The sequence below is a fragment of the Passer domesticus genome, chromosome 13 (genome assembly GCF_036417665.1).
Source record: "Passer domesticus isolate bPasDom1 chromosome 13, bPasDom1.hap1, whole genome shotgun sequence".
NCBI classification, from domain to species: Eukaryota; Metazoa; Chordata; class Aves; order Passeriformes; family Passeridae; genus Passer; species Passer domesticus.
Window position 1 is genome coordinate 424220 of NC_087486.1, and position 25269 is coordinate 449488.

General features: G+C 57.8%; 1 protein-coding gene across 1 annotated transcript; it reads right to left on the reverse strand.

The window, feature by feature from the left end:
- Window positions 1-100: 100 nt before the first annotated feature.
- SH3RF2 (SH3 domain containing ring finger 2) lies at window positions 101-25269 on the reverse strand. The gene is made up of 8 exons (XM_064388099.1): window positions 23657-25269; window positions 12714-12971; window positions 10435-10740; window positions 7027-7121; window positions 4959-5129; window positions 4548-4759; window positions 3720-4063; window positions 101-2959 (listed from the first exon to the last, which is right to left on the reverse strand). Exons 1-8 carry the CDS (start codon window positions 24026-24028, stop codon window positions 2675-2677), a joined length of 2043 nt encoding a protein of 680 aa, XP_064244169.1. The 5' UTR covers window positions 24029-25269; the 3' UTR covers window positions 101-2674.

Sequence of the window (25269 nt, forward strand, 5' to 3'; positions counted from 1 at the left end):
TCATGCAAAAGGTTTTAATGGTGCCACAGCAGCTCCCATGGGCTGGTGTCTCACACGGTGGGTGCCAAAGCTTTCCTGAGCCCCATTTTCCCCAGTGCACCCCCCAGTGCTTGCAGTGCATAAGGGGCTGTAATCCATTTGACCCCAATTAATTTAATTATCTACAGGCTACAGAGCTAAGCATTAGTGCTATAAACTTAGATGAATAAACCTCTGAAAACTCAAAATGTCTTTAAACCATTGCTTTTTTTTTTTTTACAGAAATACAAAATAAATAGCTTGAGGATTAATACAAAACAGTAAACTAATATCTTCTTGTTTATTGACTTTTCTCCCAAATAGTACCTTAAATTGAAAAAGCCTTTTTAAAAAATGAACTTCACTTCATGGAAAAAATACTCAGCATCCCTGGATTTGTACAAGTGTCTCTGAACAATAAACTAAACATATTTTATTTATTCCTCCTACCCATCACCAACTAAGCAAATGTTATGCATCCTACTGTTTCTAAGATATATATATATATATGTAAAAATAGTAATTTATGATTTCTCACTGATGGTGACCTGGCTGTAACATTTCACTGGAGCATTCCCTGGGCTGGATGCAGAAAGCAGACAATGGAACTCCCTGTTTGGTTGTGTAAAGAATTAGGGAACTTTTGTTGACCCTTCTGCCTGTAGGATCTATTTTGGCTGTAACTTTGGTGTGGATAGATCTTTCCCCCCTCAGCTCCCTCCCCAGCCTGACACGGGTCCCTGTGTGCTGTTCCCCAGGCAGTCTCTGATGGATCCCGTTGGGAACATAGGGAGCAGCCAGGGCAGCTCCCACGGGCTTCATGGGCAGTCTGGGGTTCTAAACACTGATTTCATGGATATTTGGAAGTGTTACTTTTCAAGTGGCACAGGTACTGAAGTTTATAACAAAAAACCTGAAAATCCTTGAGCTGTGATTACACTTCAAACATGCTGCTTCACAAATTAACTGCAGTGGCTGTTGGGCAGTGAATAAACCTCCTAAGAATGATAAATGTGTCATTTTACACAGTCCCAGGCTGCTCTGGTGCTTCCAGCTAAAACCTTTCAGAGCCAGTGTTTGCATTCTTAGTTCTCAGAGGGAGAGAGGGGCTGGAGGGCTGGGTGCAATTCTGCTCATTTCTGGGTGTGCTGGGATGTGTGGCTGTGTCCCAGCGACAGAGCCAGCTGCCTTCTGGTTCATCAAAAGGTTGACAGGGTCAGCACAGAGCCAGCACTGTCTGCCCCGTGGCATTCAGCTGTCCCTGAGGTGGCATCGCTGAGCTGGACTCACCCTCATTTTGCAGCTGCTGCCACCTTCTACACCTGGGCACAGAGCATGCCTTCAGCGTGCCGGGGTGTTCCTGCAGGAGCTGGAGTACTGACAGGGCACAGAGTGAGCACAGATCTGTGCCTTGGAGGTTGCTGTGCCACAGAAAATCCCCACAGGCAGACCCAGCTTTCCTGCTCCACAAACAGAAGTCTGGAAGAGGGAAGCTCCAGGGGCTGTGGTGTAGTGAATTGTTTTATCCACTCCCTCTGTGTAGTTTTAGGAAAAGTTGTCCTCCTCTGAGGAGCCTCCACTGACAGTGGAGTTCCTTCCCCGGGTCTGTAGGCAGGGAGCCGAGGATGGGATTTCAGGGCAGTTTGGGAGGGAGCACAGCTCCTGTCAGGAGAGGGCGGCCGTGCCTGCAGCTGGGCTGGGAGCTGCGAGGGATAAACCAGCGAGGGAAACTGAGCATGAAAACCAAAATCTGCTGCGCAGAGGTTTGGCGGAGAGCAGGCACAGCTGTGAGCCAGCAGAGCTGTGCTGGCTTCCCTGGGATTCACAGGAGAACGCTTGGATCGGGGCGAGCTGGAAGCCAGAGCTGGGGCTGCTGGGGCACAGGGGGGTCTGGGCACGGTGAGCTCTGCTCTCTCTCACACAAACAGTGTTTCATGCTTCTGAAACCCATGAATCCCACTGAAGATATTTACAGCAGCCACATCTGAGTGGGCGGGCGGTGGGAGGGGGCTGGAAGGAGCTCATGGGCAGGAGGTAGCTGACAGGTGACCAGAGGAAAGCAAGCAGTGAGGAGAAGGGAGATTCAGTGCCCTCACTGCAGAGCCTGCGTGACTGCAGTGATGGCAAAGCCCCTTCCATTGGCTCTTTGCCTTCCAAATCACCTTTTAGGCTTCTGTGTTAAAATTCCTGGGCTAAAACCAATGAGAAAAGCAAGCAAGCAACCAGCCTAACAAAAAATCTGAGTGACCCCCTCCCCTCAAAGGCAGCATGAACCATCAGCCAGGAGCTGACTGATTCTGATTTATGGTTTCTTTATCCTGAGGCCGGCAGGTAATGAGCCGGTGTTTGATCTCTGTGGGCCTTCCTGCAGCCCTGAGGAGATCAAAGCAAGTGTCACTCCCTCCGATACCTGCGCGCTTTCCTCCCCTGCCTGCAGCGCGGCAGCGCCCCAGGGGAGGTGAGTTCTGCGGGGTCCCGCACATCTCCCCGCCGGGCAGCCCGGGGCTCGGCGGGGGCCCGCAGAGGTGCCCGCAGCTCTCGCAAGCCCCAGCTCGCAGCTGCCGAGTGCGGGGGCGCAGGGGAGCGGCCCCTGCCCGGGGGGCGCGGGGGAGGATGCGGGGCTGGAGCGGGAGGAAGGCAGGCGCGGGCGAGCCGCTCAGTTCGCTGAGATGCTGCTGTAGCTCTTCTTGATGGGGAAGGTCAGCTGCCCCGAGAGGTCCAGCGAGAGCGCCTTGGGGTGCAGCGCCCGGCGCGGGTGCAGCGGGCTGGAGCCCAGGCGCGGCGAGCACAGCAGCAGCAGCTCGGGGCCCAGGCGGGGCTCGGGCAGGAGCCCCTCGGGGCCGGGCTCGGTCCTGCTGCGGGGCAGGCGCGGCGAGGGCTGCAGGCTGTGCCGCTTGGGCGGCGGCGGGCTGTGGTTCTGGAACCTCACCGTCTTCACTTGCTGCAGCGAGAAGGGGGCCAGAGTCAGGCGGGGGCTGCGGAGCTGCCCGCCCGCCTCTCCCTGGGCACCGCGGGGATGGGCTGGGTGTGCGGGGCACAGCAGGCGGGCAGAGCAGCCCAGGGTGATGCCGGCTGGTGGCAGGGGCAGAGAGCCCCGGGGAGCAGCACAGCAGCGCTGGCAGCTCAGGGAGAGCGGGTCTGGGAGCGGGAGGCAGCGCAGCACCAGGAGATCCTGCTGATGCTGAGCTGCCTGCGAGCTCTGAGGTTGGCTCCTGGGGGCATGTGGGACGATTTGGGCACGTCTTTGGGTACTGTGGGAAAGGGAAGCTGTCACAAGGGCAATTTTCAGAATGATTTTACCTTTATGGAATTTCTCTCTGGCTGCTAAAAAGGAAAGAAATGCCCATTCCCAATGGCTCAGCTCAAGTGACATGAGGGAGATGGGGGAGTTCTGCAAAGCTCTGCCTGACACCAGTTCTGTGGAATTTGCTCCCAAGCTCACTGATTCTTGCCCAATTTATGATCTCAGAAAAGTCTAGAGATTTGCTTGTGACTGAGCTTGGTGACAGGGACAGAGCGCCTGCAGCGCCCTGCCTTTCCCCAGGGCTTACTCTGAGCAGCTGCATCGGCAGCACCAATACCCGATTTCCATGGGAAGGAATCGGTGAGGATGGAGCAAAGCCCTGGGGCTTTGGCCCTGTCGCTGCTGGCTGGGGGATGCCCTGGGGATGCCCTGGGGCACGGGCGGGTTCTGGCCGTACCTTTTCGGCGCTGTTGCGGGAGGATTCTGGTTTCACCAGGATGGACGGCGGGGCTGACGCCGGCGGCTTCGGGGCTGCCTCGCTCTTCACCGAGGGCTCTTTGGCGTCCAGGATCACCGAGCTGCACACGGAGGGGCTCCGGCTCTCCCCTGCCCTGACCAGCAGCGCCGGTGCAGCCTCATAGGAGGGGCTGGGCCTCGTCGTCTCGTCCGCGGCAGCGCCGGTGGGGATGCTGTGCGGGTAGAGCTGGAAGTGCTGAGCTCGGCCCGCAGCCGTGGGACGCCTGAGCGAGCCGGTGATCTGCACGGGGGTGCCTGCCTGTCCTGGCCTCTGCAGGGATCCGTCTGGGGAGCAAGGAGCGCGGAAAGGCATTTAGTCAGGAGTCCAAAATGTGCAGAGTTACAGTAGAGTTACAGTGTGGATACAGCCCCGCACCACCAGCCCTGCTGACAGCATGCTGTGTGTGGGGCTGCAGCCCCCGGGGGTCACCCTGTGCCCACCCCTGTGCCCCGATTTCGGTGTAAAAGCACTGCCAGGGGCCCCTGCCCGGGCACTGCTGCCCCCAGGGGCTGCTCTGCTGCCAGGGCTGGGAACACACGCCTGGCTCCCAAACACTCTCGGAAGTGCATTACAAAACAGCGCGTCTGGGATGAAGATAAACCTTGCGGCCTCCTTGTAGGGAGTACAACCACCCAGCTCGGCACAAAGCTTTGCAAGGGATTTTTCCAGGCTGAGTCACAGCCCCTGGAATTCCCGAGCGGGACCATTAACCGCAGCAGCCGGGGTGTTTTTCGGGAACGTGTCCCCGCTCCCCCAGGCCCCACTCACTCCTCCTGGCGCTGCCGCGGCCGCGGCGCAGCGGGGCCGGTGCCAGGCGCGGGGAGGGCACGGGCACGGGCACGGGCAGCAGCAGCGGCCGCAGCGCCCGGCTCTGCCGCGGGCCGCCCTCGGCCGCGCTCCCCTGCGAGGACAGCGAGGAGGTCGACAGCGTCCACGAGGTGTACAGGGCAGGCATCTTCGAGTCGGACAGACTGGATTTCCTGTTGGAGAAGAAGGGCGAGGGCTGCCGGGTGCCATCCCACCTGGAGAGGGACCCCTGGCCCTGCTCAGCTCTGGGGGGTCCCTTGTCAGCACGGGGGGGATGCCTTGCAGTGGGTTCTCTGTGGAAGCAAGAGCACCCCAAGTTCTACGTGTTACCCCCTTCCCTCTCCCCGTTTTGGTTTTCTGTACGTGCCAGACCTGAAGAGGGGAGCGACGTAGTTGCTGGGGAAGAGGCCGACCCTGCCGGTGACGAGGGACATGCCCCGCAGCCACCCGTCCTGCTCCTTGCCGAAGACACGGACCCCTTCTCCCCTCTGCAGCTCCAGCTCGTCCGGGCCGTGCGCCGCGTAGGAGTGGAGAGCCACGCACCTGGGGAGAGAGGGCATGAGGGGAGGCAGAACTGCCCCCGGCGGGGCATGCAGCACCCCGGAGCCCCGCGGTGTGACCCTGCAGGGGGAGGATGCTGCTGGCCCTGCCTGGAGCATCCCGGAGCTCTGGTGTGACCCTGCAGGGGGAGGATGCTCCTCAGCTAGTGCTGCACTGAGTGTTTGGGTGCTGCTGTTTGTGGAAAGACCTCTCCTCCTTGTTTGTGGAGGAGACAGCCTGGCACTTCAGGCCAAAGGGGAATGCATAGAAGAAGAGCCAGCAGCAATGGGGAGCAAAGCACCCCAGGAGGGTGGTTTCTGTCCCAGAAGTGCCAGCCCAGGGTGCCAAATGTTGTGAGGAGGAAGCTGCTGCTCTGCACCTCACACAACCAGTGCTCCATCAGAAACACGGATCAGGGCTGACAAGTGCCTGTCCTAAGGCAAAGCTCTTGAAAGAGCACAGTTATGGTGTTCAAGATAGCATCAGGCAATTCTGCCTTTGTAGCCAGAGGCCTGGATCTGCTTGCCTGGAGCATCACCAGGAGGTGTTGGAGGCCAGGGAAGAACATCACTCTTGCCGTGCCTTCCTTCCTCCCTCCCTTGCTCCCTGCCTCCTTCTCCTTGACTGGAACAGGAGTCCCAGCCACTGGAGGCCATGGAGAATGGACAGAGCAGGAGGCAGGAGGAGGTACATGACTCCACTCCAGGGCAGTGAGGAAATCAGACCAGAAATTACTCTGAAATCCCCCTTAGACCTCTCTTTTGTGATTCTGGGATTGGGACCAAGGGCTGAAGCTTTGTTCCTCTCTCTGACCCACACGTGAGCACACAGCAAAACAACAGCAAAAGCAAATAGTGTATTTCTCAAAACTTTTCCCTATCTGTTCCTTAAAGAACTTGAATTTGTCTCCAGTGTAACACATTTAATTGCACTGTTGTTTTTTTCAAGGGGAACATGATCTGCTCCAAGAATCCGTGAGTTACAGCCCAACACCCCAGGTATCAGGTGTTGTTTACAAAACAAACTACAGACAGGTGTCTGGACAGGCAGGGCTACCCCAGAACTCTTAGAAGGGTTTCTCTCTCCCTGTTCAGCACAGGCATCTGAGGGTTTGACCTGCTGGGCCGGTGTGTGAGGGGGCTCCCTGGGGGCTGGCTCAGCCCCGCTGGGCTCGGGGTGTCCCTGCAGCTGCTCAGGAGCCACCTCGAGGGGAGGCTCTGCTCTGACACTGCACCCGGGCAAACCAGGCAGCTGCTGGATGCTCTCACACCACCCTTCTGCAAATTATTTTAAGGCCTTAGGAATTCTCTTGTCCTTTGGGTTTTTTGTGTGCTGGAGTCTTGGCTGGCTGATGTTGGTGTGTGTGGGTCCCAGCACTGAGCTGAGCTGAGGGTGCTGCTCTGGGCATTCCCACAGCCTGGCCCTGCACCAGGGGTGCTGGGTGCTGAGTAAACAGCGTGCTGTGATGCTGTTGTTATTTTAGATGCTTTACTAAAGTGCCAGGGTGGTGAATCTCACCTTGACGCAATCATTATCTGCAAATTTTAACTCTGTGAAAGTTTTCAGAAATTGGATTGTTCAAAACACCAGTGGCCATGAAGGTTTCAGGATAAATAACTAGTGGCACTTAAGGAGTAATTAGTTTCTTTACACTTAAATAAAATTAAAATGTATTATCCACAAACAGGCAGAACTGTTTCTCCACAGAAGCTGCAGTGAGGCACAAGGATTCACTCAGCTGTGGGGTCAGGTCTCTAAGACCAGCCAGGCACATTCCTGCTGGATCTGTGCTGGGATCCAGGCTGTGCTCTGCTCTGCCTGCACCTCCTGCCTGGCAGCAGCAGCTCGGGGTGAGGCTGCAGCAAACCACACCCCAAAGCACCCCAGTTTCCTTACGTACAGGTAAGCTGGCCCGTGGTGCTGCAGGTGGGGAAGGGTCACGATGGCTGCCGGGGGCCCCAGGGGTGCTGCTGTGGGGTAGTAAGAGGTGCTGACCTGTGGGAGAAAGGAAGCAAAGAAAACAAGTTATTAATCTGGTTATCAGCTCCTTTCAGCCACTGCAGGAGCAGCTAACACTTGACTGGCTTCACCCACCCTTCAAAAAACCCCCAGAGACCTTTCAGGAAATAGAAGAGCCTGGAAAATTTGACTTCGAGAAAGACCAGGCAGCAAGAGGAAGACCCAGAATCACGGAGTCATTTAGGCTGGAAAAGACCTCTGGGATCATCGAGTGATCCCCACCTGGTCCTTTCTCCAGTGTGTTTGCACCTGCAGAGAGGTACCAGCCACCACAGTGTCCCCTCCGGGCTGTCACAGGGGTCCCTGGGGTTCCAGGGAGGAGCTGCAGCCCCGTTTCTGAGGTCGCTGTGCCAGAGGGTGGCTCCTTGTCCCCCTCTGAGGCCACGAGCAGCCCCGGGCTGCTCCACTCCCTGTGCTCCTCATCTCCAGCTGGGCTGATGATGATGATGATGCTGTCCCCCCGAGGGGGTCTCTGAGGAGAGGTGTGGGCTCTTGGGTGTCCTGTGCCAGGATCTGCTGAGCATCCAGCCACGACCCCCGACCCAGGGCCTGCCTGGGGGTGTTTCTGTTCTCCTTCCGAGTTTGGTTTTGTGTCCCTCGTGCTTGCTGGGCTCTGCAGGGTCCCAGCTACCAGACGTGGGTCTGTGCCACCTGGGCACACTCTTTGTGTCCCTCTGCCTTTGCCCTCCTGCTTGCATTGGCGCTGGCAGCACAGCAGCCCTGGGCTGGGGAGATGGAGCACGCCGTGCAGGCAGCAGGAGGGAGCAGGAGGGAGCAGGAGGGAGCAGGAGGGAGCAGGAGGGAGCAGGCAGGGAGCAGGAGGGAGCAGGAGGGAGCAGGAGGGAGCAGGAGGGAGCAGGAGGGAGCAGGAGGGAGCAGGCAGGGAGCAGGAGGGAGCAGGCAGGGAGCAGGCAGCCCGGCATCCTCGGGACGCCCTTCCTCCTGCCGGGCTGTCCCTTATACACAGCCGTCCCTTCTCTCGGGCTGTCCCTTGTACCCATCTGTCCCTCCTTGTCGGTCTGTCCCTTCTCCCGGTCTGTCCCTTCTCTCGGGCTGTCCCTTCTCTCGGTCTGTCCCTTCTCCCGGGCTGTCCCTTCTCTCGGTCTGTCCCTTTTCCCGGGCTGTCCCTTTTCTCGGTCTGTCCCTTCTCTCGGTCTGTCCCTTTCCCCGGTCTGTCCCTCCTGCAGCACAGGGTGACTCCCCGGGCTGAGCAGCTGCAGCAGCGGCTCCCTCCGCTCCGGAGCCAGCCCTGCCCGGGCCGCAAGGCGCCGGCCGTGCCCCGCAGTGCCCGAGCCGGTGCCAGCGTGGCCTCTGCCGGGGCAGAGCGGCCCGGAGCGCGGGGCAGCGGAACGCCGCCGGGATGCGGCTGCAGCCGCGCTGCCCAGCTACGACCGCAGCATCTCTAGTGATGCAAGCCGGGCTTTAATCTCGTGTTCGTTTCAAATCTAATTTCTAGTGGTCATGTCTGTAAAGCGGCGCTGGAGCACTGGCTTGGCAAGGACCTCGGGAAAAAGAAAAGTGACTCACCCGCTCTGGTGCTCTCCAGTAAATTAAATTAATTAAAACACCCCAGCAATTCAGCTTCTGTCTCGGACCTGGTCAGCTTCAAACCCTCTCTGCATTCCTCGTTTTCTAGTCCAGGCAGGATTGGACCAGGTGCTCATAAAGTTGACTGGAAATTATAGTTCTGTTTTATTAATTACCATGATGCTTGAAATTTGGATATTTGGAACTTCTTTTTTCCGCATTGGAACAAAATGACAGCCTTTTGCTGGTTTTTCTGATGGAACTGTGTTGAAGTGTCCCTTTCTGGGTGGCAAGCTCCATGTTTTTCACCTCTGTGTTCCCCTGTGCCTGGGAGCAGCCATCATTTAGAGCATCCTCAAAACTGCCTTTGCATTTGCAACACGCAGAGGGGAAAAAAGATTGGGAGAAATATTTTCGAGCCACGTACAACTGATTTCAGCGCACTTGCTGATCTCCCACGAGCACCTTGCAAGTCCTTGTAAGTACAAAAGGTTTAATTCTCTGCCTCTCCCGAGATCCCTCTCTGGCTCCATCTCCTTTTCTGGCGTGTCCCCGATGTGTCCCGGCTGTGCTGACACAGGCAGGTCCCTGCTGGGAGTGTCCCTGATGGAGTGTCCCTGCTGGCAGTGTCCCCGATGGAGTGTCCCTGCCGGTGCCACCGCGGGGCTCCGGGCACGGGCCCGCCCGGCTCCCCTCGTTCATGGCTCGGGATAGCGGGGTGTGCTCCCTTCCCTTCCCCGGGCTGCAGGGCACAGCACAGCTCGGTGTGCCCGGGAGAGATCCCAGCGGCGCAGAGGGAGGGCGTGGGTGCCCCGCTGCCCTCGCCCCGCCGCCGCTTGCACAAGCGGCACAAGCACAGACACGGCAGCCCCGCAGACCGGTTCTGGCTCCGGCCGAGCCCGGCTTGGCAGCCGAGGGGAAGCGGAGCCGGAGGAGGAGGCTGGGGCAGCGCTGGGAATTCCCTTTACGGGCGAGCGGAGTCCGTCCCGGGGCTGGTGCAGGGATGCCAGGCAGGCAGAGCCGCGGTGGAGCCCTGCAGCCCCGGCACAGCCCCTGCCCCGCTGGCTGTCCTGGCTGCAGCCCCTGCTCCCTCGGCTCCCCGCCGCCCTGGCAGGGATACCCGGGCTTGGGAAGGGATCTCACTGCAGCTCGGTCACTGCAGCCCAAACCCAGGGGCAGAGAAGGAAAGCTGCATCTGTGCAGCCCAGAAATAGCACAGCTGAACATCTGGGAGCAGCACTGCTGATGGGAAAGAAGCGATTTCCAGCCCTTGTACGGCCCAGCCATGACATGTCCCCTCTCTCATTTCTGCTCTTGGCAGTGGTTCACACCGAGACTTTTGGGAAAGACCCTTTTGGGGGTGTGAGAGAGGATACAGTTCCAGCTGAATTAGGGAACTCCTGTAGGGTTTGCTTTCCCCTCTGTAAGCCGGGATATCACATCCCAGCTGTCTGCAGGCTGGTGCCCAGGACAAGGAGCCGGCTGGGTGCTCCTGCCTGGACACTGCCAGGGGCTGGGTGACTGCTCTAAAAAAGGCTGGAGCAACCTTCACTATGAAAGAGGTCATATAACATAAACCCCCCTTTTCCTCCCATACCAGATATCTGTGAAGATTCTGTGCTCAGACCGTCAGTCAGAGGGGGCAGAAGGAATGAGACTCGCGGCCTGGAGCGGATGAACTCCACAAGGCCAGCCTGGGTGCCAGCCCAGCCCCGGGCTCAGGGTGCCCCAGGGTCACCCCGGGCTGGGGCTGAGCCCTTACCTGGAGCGGGGGGCCGCAGGGCAGCTCGGCTTTGTCGCTGCTCTGGGTGGGCACGCTGGGGTTGCTGGAGCTGATGAGCACGGGGGAGCTGATGTGCAGCGCGGGGCGCTCGGCGGGCGCGTGCACCATGCGGTTCAGGGTGTTGAGGGCCGTGGTGATGGAGAACTGCCGCAGGCTCTTGCGCCGGGCCTCGGGCGCCTTGGGGAACGCCGCCGGCTCCGCCGCCTTGGCCTTGGCGCGCAGGGACGCGCCCTTGGGCGGGGGCGACCAGCGGCCCTTGGCCTGCAGCAGCTGCTGGGGGCTCGCCTGGAAGAGACAACACGAGGCACGGTGGGGTTTCAGGAGTTACCCCACACAGCCCTCCCCTGCTCCGCTCCCCTTGCCTCTGGCAGCAGGGGTCAGGTGCTTCACCAGGTCATCTTTACCAGGATACCTTCACCAGGACACCTTTACCAGGTCATCTTTACCAGGATACCTTCACCAGGACACCTTTACCAGGTTATCTTTACCAGGATACCTTCACCAGGTTGTCTTTACCAGGATACCTTTACCAGGACACCTTCACCAGGACACCTTTACCAGGATACCTCTACCAGGTCATCTTTACCAGGATACCTTCACCAGGTTGTCTTTACCAGGATACCTTTACCAGGTCATCTTTAAAATCTTGGGGCTCTGTCATTTCTCTCATCTGCTGTCAGTGACAAACTCTGGGTATAAAATTTCCAATTCAAAGCTGACAGCAAAATTAAAATTGGTTTTTAAATCTTGTGCTAAGACAAGGGTTACTGAGGGTGAGTGCTGCCCCTGACACTCTCCTAGTCCAGAGCTTTGGCTGGCAGAGGTGCCAGGAGAGCTGTACGTGATAACTCTGACTCTGGATTAGAAGGGATGTTTGGACTCGTTGCCCTTTCCCTGTCTGTGCTGGCACACGTGGATGCATCTTGCAGCTGAGGGTATGGCACGGGCTCAAAGAGGCCCTTATTGATGCTGGCATTCCCAGCAGGATTATATCTACCCAGTTCCACCTCTGCCAGCCTGAACATTCATGGCTTGATGCTGCTTCCATTGAAAACCCCTGGCTTGTCAAGGACTGGGGCTGGTGAGGGAGAGGCAGGCCCCGAGTTTGCATATGGGCACTGTTCACACAGAACTTCTTGGAAACTGCTGATCAGGGTGTTAGTAGTAGCAAAGGGCATGTGGTGACAGCGTTCATCACCACCATGGTGCCAGAGGAATTAATCATGATTTACTGCTGACATTAATGAATTGCAAAACCTGAGATTCTCACCCACTCGTGGGAGGCAATGTGCTCAGTGCCTGGGATGGACAGGGAGATCATGGCAGGGGAGGTACAGGTGGCTCTAGATGTTGACATTTACAACAGGGGTGGTTTTCTCATTTCCCCTCTCCAAAATAAGGCTTAAAGCCCACAGTGTGTATGTAGGTACACACGTGCCATGGCCATCCTGTCATTTCTGTGTGTGAGCAAACTGGAAATGTTTTTCTGCCTATCTAAATCCCAGGAAACACAATGGAGTGGGGCACAAACTGCATGTCAGAGCCAGGAGAGCCTCGTGTCTCCCACAGTAGCCCTGCCTTTGCCTTCTCTCGAATTAATTTCTAATTCCTTGGTGGCTGTATATGTCCCTTAACTAACTTGTGTCTCTCAACGCCAGACTTGAATAAGTCATTATTGAAGCTAGAATGATTTCATTTAATGAAAAGTCATTAAAAAATATATATTAGAGCTTCAAATAAGTTATTTTGCTTGTGTCCTCCTATAAAACAGCCGCAAAGCAGAGCTTGCTGTAATTATGGGCATTACAAGTATTAATTTTATTTCTAGGAACTGGTGCCAGTGCCATGTACACCCTGCATCTCAAGGTAAACTGCACAGCAAAATTAATGTCTAGACTGGAGTTCTGCCAGGGAGGGGGGGCTGGAATGTCTCTGGGGCTGTCCTGAGTGCCCTGTGAGCACAGAGCTGGCACTGGTCGGGGCCATCCCCATCCCTCTGTCACCATGATATTATCTGTGATAAGGCTGAACTGTTCCTTCAGCAGCCAGAGTGATGCTATCGAATGTATTGATGCTGCTTGGCAAAATGCTTCCCATCCATGAAAAAAATGCGTTTAAAGCTTTTTACATCCTGTGTGAAAAAGGAACAGCTGTCCTCTCTCCCAGGTACCGCTGCATCACCAGCACATGGAGAGAGGCTGTACAGTGGCAGTGCCAGGGCAGGGGGTGTCTGAGGGGCTGGGGGAGCCCGGGGGTACCTTGGGGAAGGTCGGGGTGTCCCTGCTCCCCGCCTTGTCGCGGCCCCGCAGCTCCAGGCTGTGGAGGGGGCGCGGCAGGGGCAGCTGCGGGAGGACCTGCACCGAGCTGGCCGGGAGCACGCCGCTGCTGCCGTTCAGCTCGCCCAGGTACCAGTCGTCGTCCAGCTGCCGCAGCAGCACGATGGTGTCGCCCTTGTTGAAGCGCAGCTCGCCGGGGTTGTGCCCGCGGTACGTGTACAGCGCCCGGGCTCGCGGCACCTGCGGGGACGAGAAACAGCCCCTGCAGCCCGGCTGGCACCGCAGGCCTCCCCAAAAGCACCCCGAGTTCGTGAGAACAAAATGCAGCAGTCTAAGGCTTAAGCATGCATTTATTAGGATTAGCTACCCACATCCTTCCTTGATGGGTTGTACTAATGAAGACAAGCTCCCAAATACCTATGCTAAGTTTGTATCAAGATGAAAAGCAGGCTGGACTTGTTTAAGAATATTAAGAAACAGTTAAGGCCTTAAACTGGTCTTCCCATGGAATCTTACTGCCTGCTATAAGGGGCTGCTCCAGCACAACATCTATTTTAATGGCCCAGGTATTTCTGTTTCAGAGGGACTGGAGGTCACAGCCATCACCCAGCCGAGCTGTAATCTGCCAGGAGAAGGCAGCAGAGCAAGGTGAGCGCAGGTTCTGTGCTCCCCTGGCTCCATCCCTGCTGTGACAGTGTGACTGTGGTTTAATCCAGCCTTTCCTGGCTGCTGGGAAGGGCTGGGCTCATGTTACCATTGCTGCAGTGTAATGTGACACAGAAGAGACATGGCAAACCCACAAGAGATGCAGGGACTTGTGATCTTGACTGTGAGCCAGAGGAAATGGCCAAGTTGCCCTAGGAGAGCTGCTGTGCTGAGCCCTGCCTGTCCCTGAGCTCTGCCTGGGGCTCTGCTGTCCCCGCAGTGAGGGCTCCGGGCAGGCTGCAGCCCCTCCTCAGGCATCACCCAAATACTGAGCCCCCTTCTACCCTCTCAGGCATAACCCAAATGCTGAGCCCCCTTCTGCCTTCTCAGGGATAACCCAAATGCTGAGCCCCCTTCTACCCTCTCAGGGATAACCCAAATGCTGAGCCCCCTTCTGCTTTCTCAGGGATAACCCAAATGCTGAGCCCCTTTCTGCCCTCTCAGGGATAACCCAAATGCTGAGCCCCTTTCTGCCCTCTCAGGGATAACCCAAATGCTGAGCCCCTTTCTGCCCTCTCAGGGATAACCCAAATGCTGAGCCCCTTTCTGCCCTCTCAGGGATAACCCAAATGCTGAGCCCCGTTCTGCCCTCTCAGGGATAACCCAAATGCTGAGCCCCTTTCTGCCCCCTCCTCAGGGATAACCCAAATGCTGAGCCCCCTTCTGCCTTCTCAGGGATAACCCAAATACTGAGCCCCCTTCTACCCTCTCAGAGATAACCCAAATGCTGAGCCCCGTTCTGCCCCCTCCTCAGGGATAACCCAAATGCTGAGCCCCCTTCTGCCTTCTCAGGGATAACCTAAATGCTGAGCCCCGTTCTGCCCTCTCAGCTGGGCACAGCTGTGTGAGCTCCTCACTGGGCTGTCCCTGGCTCTGGAGCCGTGGCCAGCTTTAGGCTGAAGTGCAGTGCCCAGGGACTCGAGGCTGCTCAGCTGCTTCCTGCCCGGGCTCTGCAGCTCTGGATTGTCCTTCTCCTTTCTCCAGAGGCTGCCAGGTGCTGTGGCATGGTGAGGACAGTGCCTGGCAGCTTCTGCAAGCCACAGTCACCCCCTCCCACTCATCTCACAGCAGTTTCTGTGCCAGTGACACTTTCCAGATTTCCTGCCTTTTCCTGTGCATTTCCCCAAATCCAGCTGTGCCTGTGGCCAGGGCTCAGCCAGGACTCCTGCAGAGCTCCCTCAGCCACTTTTCAGAGGTCAGGAAGGTAGAAGCAAGAATCTCAACCTTAGTTTCCAGAAGTGTGGAAAAGATTGAATTTGCCATGGAAATAGTTCAGTTTTTGGAAAGAGGGCATCTTCCAGCACCCCCAAACCCTGATGCCTGGTAAGGAAAAGGAACCAAGAAGAGAAAAATCTCATATACTGCTTTTACTTCAAAGTCTTTGAAATGGGAAGCAATTAGTTTAATGTTTAGTTCTAATTAAGTCATTCTCTGTCTTAATTTGTGCTCAGAGTAAACACATGTGCTTGGCTCAGTGACACCACCAGCACATTGCTGGGAGAAAGGAAAGGGGCAAGGGAGGCTTGGCCAGTGCTGCTCTCACCAGAAAACCAGGATCACATCCGTGGGGCCACAGAAACTCCCTGCAAACACACACCTGGGCAGGTGAGCTTGCCATGGGGAGAACGGGCTGGGGACAGCAGCTCTCCTCCAGAGCCACGCTGGGACCATGGCATGAGGAGCACGGGGCTGGCACTGCCCCAGGAGCACCAGAGAACAAATGGGACCTTCACAGGGTGAGAACAGGGCTTGGGGAGGAGGAGCAGCAACGTCTGGGAGTGAGGGAACGGCAGGATGCAGCAGAACATTAAAGGCAGCATGAACGGGTTATGGAAATGCATTAAAAGGAAGAGAAACCACGAAATGAAATGAAATGCATGCCAGGTGCTAACTGGGAGCAAGCAACAGAGTGCTGGGAGCCTGGAATGTTCTTTCTTCAGCAGGCAAGGGGGTGAGACAGGGGCAGGCTGGGATAAACACCCAAGCCCAGGTGGGACAGGAGTTTGTGGGGGCAGCTCTGGCTGACACATCCCTCCATGCACGGATGAACGGGCTCCTTCTTCCTCTAACCACACTCACAACCTGCAGCTCTTCTCCTCCTCTTTAACCCTTTCCTCACACTTTTCTGCCCTTTCAAATCTCCCAACCCAAGTCAGCTTTTCCCAAAGTCCGTAGGTTTTGATAATTCAAATTTTTTAAAATAAATTCTGTTTGGCTTCTCAGATACTGAGCCAAAAATATCCCATCAATTTCCCAACTTCATGTAGGACACAAACTAAGCCTTTACCTACCCACAGGCAGCAACTGAAGTGCCCTGTCACAAAATAAAGCTGCAAGCTGGGGATTTCAGAAGGACGCACATAGTTATGTGAGCAGAACACACATGTTTTTAACGTGTTTGTAGGGTGTAGAAGAGAACTCCTGAGCCCTGCAGTGCCAGGCACAGAGCTGGAGCTGGGGTGGGCCAGCAGAGCCCCTGGGTGGGCACCCAGGGCCAGCATCTCCCTGCTGAGGCTGCAGCTCTGAGCCTCTCTCACCTGGGCTGGTTTCTGCCCACTCCCGGCTGCCCCAGATCCTCTGCGAGGGATCTGTTTTGCTTTATTCAAAGTAGGTTAATTGCAAAGGCAGAAACCGGGGTGCTAATTAAGCTGTGATAAAGACAAGGAGTGCCTGGGGGTGGCTGAGGGCAGAGGGCGAGGCTGTGCCGGGCCGGAGCGTGGCCCTGGCAGGGGAGCAGGACCTGCTCTGCTCGGCTGCAGCCTCTCCTGCCCGCTGTCCTGGTGCTTTTTGTCAGCCCAAAGCAGCATTTCAGGGTGGCAGTGGCAGCACACTGTCCAGCCAAGGGCTGCACACACGGGCCAGTCCCTGGGGCACGCTGGGCTGGGCAGCCCGCAGAGGAGCTGGGAGCAGCTCTGTGCAAGCTCAGCTGCAGGCTGCTCAAAGTTTGTGTGCAGTGTTGCTGCCAGCAGCAGAGAGAGAGAAACTACAGCGAAGAAACCCATGGTGGGGGTGCCTGTCAGTTTTCAGTGCTGCCTCACTGTTCCTGATTTTCCCCTCTGTTTTCTCCTCCATCACGCCCCAGTGAGACCCAGGAGTCACTTCAGGCTCCCAGAGCAGCTGAGCCCCAGGTGCCCCTTGCCTTGGGGTGCCTGGAGAGAGCGTGGGGAGCCTGGGGAGAGAAGGCAGCAGGGAATGCCAGGTGTGGGGCAGAACCCCTTGCATCAGCACTGCCTCTGGGGGAGATGCTTTCTGCCCTTGGCCACTCTGCCAGCAGGGATGGTCGTGGCAGATGTACTTCAACTCCTTGTCCCCATTCTCAGTGGATTTGAGGCCAATAAGGGAGAAAAGATTTTATTTTTTTACTATTTTTGGCATTTGGCATCGGTTGTGTTGGGCAGCCATCCAATGCCTTTGAGTCTCCCTCTGCACAAAACAAAGATTAAAAATACGTCTATGAGTGTGAGGAAGCAATGTGGGGCATCTCTTCCTAGCAGAGAAGTGCACTCTGTGGCTGTCTGAAACGAGCTGAAATAACTCCTCACGGCTGGCACCAGGGGACCCACGAACGACCCCTGCCCAGGGCAAGGGAATCCACAAAAGAGAGAAGGAGCAGCAGCAGCATGTGCCACTGGGGTGGGGATCACTGGCAGCAAAGCCAGGAGCACGGGGAGGAGAGGCTGCAGATGGCAGCTGGAGTGCCCCTACACCTTGTCCCGGGGAGCAGGGGTGCCAACAGCAGCCTGGGTCCCCCAGGGCAGGCTGAGACCAGGAACGTGTCTGGGCTGGAGCCCCCAGCCCCGAGCCCGTGTCACACAGCTGGTGACACCCGTGGGACCCTCCTGAGCCCCCTGCTCGACCCCTCCAGCACTGCCAGCAGAGGGACAGGATGGACAGTGGGACAAGCACAGGGAGCCCTGGGACAGCTCCTCGCTCTGCAGGGACACAGCTCCCCGAGCCCCAGCTGCTGTCCTGCTGGCTGCAGCGGCGATGCTGCTGGCAGGTGCACCAGCAATGCCTCAGTCGGGTTTGCACCGGTGCTTGCCCAGCTTGGACTGTCCTAACCCCGTGCAGGAACGCCCTGGAGCAGCTTCCCCCGTGCCTGTCCTGCCGGATGCCTCTCAGTGACCCCAGGGGACTGGTCCCAGCCTGGGTGTCACAGGAGCTGCCCCACAGGACAGGACAGCCCCGGGCACTGGGAATGTCTCCCCTGAGGCAGGCAGTGACCCCAGCACAGATCTGAGGGCACAGCCCCTGCTCTGGTGAGCTGTGGCTGGCACTGAGCCCCTGGAGCTGGCTGTCACCCACCACTGACCCCGAGGGACGTGCACACACTGCCTTTTGATGGAGATATCAATAACATCTCCATCCCCTCTGATTCCTGAGAGCTGCCTCCAACATCCTGCCACGACTGCCCATGTCTCCACGGCATGAATGAGCCCCATCACCTCTTGTGTGCTCAGCTAGCACAGTTCAGGGCTCTGCAGGATCCAGGTGGATGAAAAGAGCTATTTGAATGTAAATTAATTGCCATTACAATTCTGTTTTTCTGCATTTCGGCAGAGGAGATAACTTCAGCCTTGTCACAGAGAACAAAACCTTCAAAAGTGAACTTGTCATTTCAATCTCTTCACGTAATTATATTCTGAGGATTCAGACAGTTGGGTGGTTTCTGCATTATTCCTTCCCTGAGGAGGATTGCTCCTGTCTTCCAAGCACACGTAGACTGTGTGCACCAGGGAGAGCAGAGCCAGTCCCTGCTGCTCACGTCAGCCCTGGAGCTGCCCCTGGGCCTGCCCAGAGGGATGCCAGCCCTGGCCAAGGCTGGTGCTGGTGGCCACCTGCTCCTGAGTCAGCTGGCCACCACGGGGAGATGCTGCAGATGTGAACTGAAGGGATTTAGCTGCTTTTGTGCTGCTCCACCTGCAGCTGTGGGGCCATGGCAGAGGGGCTGGGAGCACCCACCCCCTGTGCCCATCACAGCCCTGGGGCATCAAGGCTCCTGTCACTGCTGGCCTGGCTTTGGAATGCAAAGGTGACACGGAAAATGGGGGACGTGGTTAAAGAAAACTCAGAGCAGCTTCTCTGAAGGAGAGGATGAGAGATGCTGGGGCAGCCAGCCCCAGGGGAAGGTGCTGGTGATGCCCCAGGGCTGCCAGGAGGACACGGCTGCACCGGCTGCACTGTGCCTGTGTGAGCCAGGGGGACGCTCGGGTGAGCAGGAGGAGTGCCCAGGGCTGGCACAGGGCTGGGGAGCACAGACAGGACGTGGCGGGGGCTCGCAGCCAGCTGGGGCTGCAGAGTGCACGGAGCTCTCAGGCTCCTGGCTGGTGCTCGGATCAGATGAGCCCTGCTGCCGTCAGCAGGCCCGGGCAGGGGCTGGGCTGTGTGTCATGGGTAAGCTGCAGCAAAACAAACTGTGTCAGCCCCTGGCGTGCCCGGTCATGATGCTCTGCCTCAGCAGCACGGTTCTCAGAAGAGGCTGTTTATTGTGCAGGGAGGAACCTGCATCCTGCTGCTCCTGCTGCTCCCCAGCCCTCCCTGTGCTGCAAAGGGAGTGCTGCCGTGGCTCCTCAGCCAGCCCTGCCAGCCCTGGGCAACGTGGCCACCTCTGCCAGTGGGCACCGGGCCTGGCACTGGTGAGACAGGCTGGGGCAGAGCTGGCAGCAGGGAGAGCTGCCATCCCTCGGGACGCTGCTGCCTCCAGCCCTGCACCCTGCAGAGCACGGCACGGTGCCTCCTCCCCACCCTTCCCTCCAGAGGGAAAACGACAAACCCGGGCCAGGGACCAGCCCAGGGACCCCAGGACAGCGGCCAGAGAGCAGCAGGGTGTGAGAGGGGGCACCCAGACTCCGGGGCTCCTGGCTGACCCCGGCACTGCTCGCACAGGAGCCCTGCTGTGCTATTCCTGACTCGCCATCTGAGCCTGACTCATTGCCTTGGAAACAAATTAAAACACTTTTATGTGTTTGCAGCTCGGTGCCTAATTTTGTAAAACCAGGGAAACTGGCTCCTGCTGCTGGCCGTGGAGGTCTTTGGGTTTCCACAGCAGAGGTGGCACCAGGGGTGCCCTGTGCCCACACAGCTCTCGGGGGCTGTCTCCCATCAGCCTACGCTGACCTCACTCTCTTTGAAGCAGATAAAAGTGCTAAAACTGCGTGTGGAGGGAGAGCACACACCAATGCCTGGCACAGGGTGCCAGCAGCACTGCGGGAGCAGCTCCTGTTCTGCTGGAATGAGACAAACCCGGATGGGACAGGGCAGTGGAGGAGACTGGGGACAAAGCCTTCCTCCAGAAAGGCCGCACGACCACTCGGAATTCTGTAGCCAAATGAAGCATCTCCGTGTCCTGCTGAGGGGCTCTGTGACCCCCACCTACCCAGCAGCTGTGAGGATGCTCTGGGGGAAAGGAGCCAGCACCACCCCGGGCACAGCCCTGGCCTGGGCAGCACCCACGGGTGGGGGACATCCCCAGAGCACTCGGCCATCCTGAGGGGTGGGACACACCTTTGAGGTCACTGCTGTGACACACGGGAACTGCTGGGGCTTTTGGGAGGGTGGGAAGGGGGCTGGCTCAGTGAGGAGGCCAGGAAACTCTGCCAGGTGCAAACATGGAGCTTGCTTTGAACAAGACTCCAAGGAGCTCCAGCAATCCAAGCCCTGTCTGTCAAAGGCAGAAAGGAGTTGGAGATGATTCTGGAGGAGAAGAAAATACCAAGACGCAGGCACTATCTATAGACGTCCGTGTGAAGGTGGGACGTTGGAGTGCGGAGTATTTTTATCCCAATAGAGGTGTTATCTGTCTATCTCCCATGAAATGCTGGAAGGGGGTGTTGAGCACTCAGTTCATGCAAAGAGAAAATAGCCCAAGTCACAGTTAAATCTGCGTGGTCCGTGTTTTCCTAAGGCAAGCTGTCACACTGGGAACTTTTTTCCTCTGGCTCACTGTCCCATGCTCGCTGCATGACAAAGCTCAGCAGCCAGGCAGCTGCTGGGTGCCTGGATGGGCTTTGGCCGTGGGCAGGGGGTCACCCTGCCCCATGAGGGGGTGAGGGAGGTTCCTGCACAGCTCAGCACACACGGCCTGCTGGCTCACCAGCTCACGCTGGGCTGCAGCCAGGTGAGGAGGAGCTCCAGCACAAGCTGAACCACACCTGGCACATGCCAGGGGCGGCTCCTGAGAGTTCAAAGGCTCCGGCGTGGCTCAACCACGCACACACCTCCCAGCAAGTCCCTTTATTCTTAAATTCCAGACAGTTTATTATGTGGAGATTCTGAAACTCCAAGGTGCTCCTGCACTGATGTTCAGGGTCTGCAGGCCTGGCCGAGGAGCTGGAGCAGCTGTGAGCAGAGCAGGGGCTCAGGGCTCGGGCTGGCCGTGGCACACACGGACGGCTCCACGTGCACAGAGCCAGCACGTGCCCACACCACGCTAGCTCGTAGGAAGTGGATTCAAAAGGGATTTAAATGCCAGCAAATAAATCGCTTGGGATGGGCTGTAATTAGAAAATTCCCTGTTTTTTAACAACTGGCTCTGGGAAATTCCTGACCGCAAAGCCGTGCTGTGCTTGTGCTAACCCAGCAGCTCCGGGGGGCTGCTCCCTCCTTCTCCAAAGGAGACGAGCTCTTGGCTTGCTGGGTGATGAGGGATTGATTTGGTTTTCTGCCTCCATGGTTGCTCATGAGCATGAAGAGCAAAGAGCTGGCAAGGAAACATCTCTGCTGGGAGAGAAACTTTGATCAAACTTGCGATGTTCTCAGCTCCAGAGAGCGAAGAGAGTTTATTCATAGAACAGCCTGGGTAAAGCCAAAGGCTGGCCCCTGTCCTGGCTGGGGGTGGCTCTGGCTGCAGGGCTGTGTGAGGCACAGCAGCGTGTTGGCTTTGTAGCACAAGGTGGTGGAGAGCACCGGGGTGGTCAGCAGCCCCTGCAGGCTGGGGCAGTCTGTTTTTGGGGAGCCCTGACCTTCGGCTGCAGCAGACACTGCAATTGTGAGCAGCCAGGGGAGAGCTGTGCTGGGTGAGCAGCACTGCAGGGCAGCTGCTCTCACTGACAAAAACAATCTGCTCTGAGGCTCACAAGCATCTGGAGGTCTCGGCTTACCCAGATTCCTTCAGGTGACCCTGGAACTCAAGCACCCATGGGGTAGGGTGATGACAAGTCACCCTCATCATCTTGCACTGCACAGGCACGTTCAAATGTGTCCCTGCTGTGCTGGGTGACGTGCTGCTGTCACCAGTGCCAGCTCAGGGGAGGCTCCAAATCCATTAACGCCCCACTGGAGCACCCAAAGTAACGTCTGGTCCTGAATGCAGGTATTTAAAACCACTAAAACCAAAGTGTGACTAATACATTGCATTCTTCACCTTGCAGCAGAGGATTCCAAAGTGTTTTATAATTAAGTAACTAATTAAGTCTAAGAGTATTTCAGCGTAATGTGTTTTATATCCCTTCCCAGAGAGGCACAGGAGCTCAGAGGGCTGTCCCAGTGCCAGGGAGCCAGCCACAGCTCCCTCAGTGCTCACTGGCTCTGATGATTTCCAGGAGTTTGGTCTTAAGTTGGTCCTAAAAGCTTTTGGGAGCTATGGATGCATGGATGTTGCCATTATACACCAGCATCAAGTTCCTACCTGTCCTGAGAACCAGTTAAAGAAACATGAAATGAGTGAGAGAGAAGAAAGCAAGACGAGTGTACTTGTGCTCTTTTATCCAGGGCCAGGAGAGTCCAGTTGGAAAACCTACAACCTTCTCCTTGTCAGCTGGAATGCTGCCTGGGGTGGCAGTGCCTGAAAGCTGTCACTGCTGGGCGGTTTGTCCCTTGCACCATGGTTTGTCCCCAGCAGCTCCTGCAGCTCCCCTGGGCTGGGGGGTCCCAGCAAGGCTCTCACCCCAGCAGGGCTCTCACACCAGCCCAAGGACCTGCTGCACCCTGCCCTGCCCCGTGGCCCTCTGTGCTGCAGGCAGCAGAGTGCTCTGTGCTGGCCGTGTCACCCACCCTGTCCCTGTGCCCCTCTGTGCTGTGCCAGGCAGGGCTCTGTGCTGGTCGTGTCACCCACCCTGTCCCTGTGCCCCTCTGTGCTGTGCCAGGCAGTGCTCTGGGCTGGGCACTGTCACCCACCCTGTCCCTGTGCTGTCCCTGTGCCCCTCTGTGCTGTGCCAGGCAGGGCTCTGGGCTGGCCGTGTCACCCACCCTGTCCCTGTGCCCCTCTGTGCTGTGCCAGGCAGGGCTCCGGGAAGGGGACACGGTGCCTTGGGCTCAGGCTGGCACAGGGGAACACCAGGGAGAGGAGCTCCCGAGGGATGCCTGGTGTGACCCATCCCGATCCCTCATCAGCAGCACAGAGATGCCCTGGGATGCCCGTGCCAGCTCACACCCACAGGACACAGCACCTGGGCTGTGCCTGTCCGACCTCTGCAGCTCTGAGCAGGCTCTGGGGCTCCACAGCCCTTTCAGCCAAGCTTTCGAGTGTCATTGAAAGGCTTTAGAGGCATAGAGGAGCAGTTCAGGTGAGAGAAATGGAAATCCAGGAATATAATGTGGTAAAGGTGAAGCCACAAGTCTCTACCCTAAATTCCACCTAAGCCAAGCTCTTTTAACAGATCTAATATCCTGTTCTCATTACTCAAGAAAAGCTTTTGTATTGTTAAAGAAAATGATGGAACTAACTTAGAATTTTTAAATTAGCCTAGTACATCATCCCTAGGCACAGTCATAAGTGAGTCAAATTTAATATCCTTAACGAGTGAACTTCCAAGAACTTTGGACAGAACAACAGCAGCTGCATTGGGCACCCCCCTTCTTTTCCAGTGCGGGGAAACTGAGGTGCAGCTATGGAAATACCTTCCCCACCACTAACAGTTACAGCTCTGCAATTACTGACTTAATTGCTATCAGTCAAAAGCACTGTACTGCCTGAAAGTCCAAGCACCTGAAATGCCCTCAAAAGCCAGGAAGCATCTGAAAACTCGGAGAAAAGAACTGCTGGGAAGTTTTTGTAACAAGGGCAGGCTGGCTTTGTCTCAGCCTGGGAGTCAGTTTCTGCTGTAGCAAGCTTGAAACAGTCAAATATCACACTGAAACAGCAGCCAAATTTGCACACAAAACACCCAGTCCCACTTCAAACACTCTGCAGTGCTGCTAACAGAGGAGGTTCCTGGCTCTGGGCACACAGCAGGAACCTTTCTGAGCTCATGGGCAGAAGAAAGAACTGAGAGCCTCCTTACCCCCTCCGTGTGGATCCGGGGATTGGTTGCCAGCCGGTGCTGCTGCAGCTGCAGCCCCCTGGGGACCCTCCTGATGGAGGCGGGGGAGGACAGGACCCCCGACCTCTGCACCGAGCCGAACCTGGTGACGTTCTGTCCACACCTGACTCCATCCAGGAGGCGAATGAGAAGCAGGTTGGAGGGCAGCTGCTCGATGCTGCCCAGGACGAGGGTCCTGCACTCGGGGCACCGCAGCTCCTTCTGCGATTTCAGGATCCTCTGCAGGCAGGGCTTGCAGAACGTGTGCTGGCACGGCAGCACCTTTGCTGTGGCGTCGAGCTTTTCGAAGCACACGGGACACTCCAACAGGTCAAGGAGAGCCAAGTCATCCATCTTCAGTGCAGAGCCCCTTCAGGAGCGGGCCCGGGGCCATCCACACCCCACATCCACCGGAGCCGCCCCAGATGCCCTCCTGCGAGAAGCAGAGCCTGGCAGAGCAGCAATCCTGACGGAGGGCGAGGAGGAGGGAGCAGGGAGCAGAGCTGCGCTCTGGAGCGCGCAGCGCAGCCACCTACATCCCGAGCCGCGCTCGCAGCCAACTGCACCCGCTGCGCCCAATTGCAGCCGGCTCGCAGTGAGTCACTCCTGACTCAGCTGGAGCGAGGGGACGGCTCCGGGCCGAGCTCCGAGCCCCGGTGCTGCTGGCCGGGCAGAGCGGAGCCGGGCCGGGCGCCGAGCTCAGGGCGGGCTGCAGCGCAGGACTGGCACGGCACGGCAATTCACCGCCCAGGAGATGAGAGTGCCGATAAACATCAGCCCCGACCGGCTGGTGCCGGCCCCGGCCGCAGCGCCGCTGGCCGCGCACACCCCCGGCCGCAGGGAGCGCGGCCCGGCCCGGCCCGGCCCGGCTCGGCTCGGCTCTGTAAAGTCCTTCAAGCGCCGCCGCTCGCCGCGGGTAGCTGGCTCCGCAGTGCCATCCTCGCCCGGTCTGGCCGCCTCAGCTCGCCGAGTCAACCCCCGGCGATTATTCCTCCCACAGCCCGGAGCCGCCAGACCTGTTCGGCTCGGCTCGGCTCAAGCCCGGGCGTGCCGCGGCCCCGCCGCTGTGCCGAGGGCACGGGCAGCCCGGGCACCGCGGCTGGCACGGGGCTGCTGCGGGGCAGCGTGTGCCGGACCGGCCGGACCCGGCTCCTGCGCCTGGCCGCTCCTGCCTCGCCTTCGGGGGATGCGCGGCTCGGCCCGCCCCTGGCACCGGGGCACCGGGGCACCGGGACAGTGCCAGCCGGGCCGGGTGACCCTCTGCGCCCCAGCAGCTCCCAGCAGCTCCCAGCTCCGGGCTGCTGCCCGGGCACGGGGGCCACAGCCGGGTGCCAGCCCCTGCTCCGGGTGCCAGCCCAGCCATCGAGACCGGAGCCCAGCACAGCCAGAGGGGTCCGAGGGGCCCCTTCCTGCCCCGCGCGGCGCTGGCTTCGGCCAGGGACCCCCCCGGTACCTGTAATTTGCATTCCCTTCATCAGCTGAATTCCTGTCTCGGGTCTGCCCGTTCGCACATACTGATGGATTGCCTAAGGAGAGCAGGAGGGGCAGTTAAGGGCCAAGACCATTTCCCTTACAAACCTTGCCGTGGTTCAGCC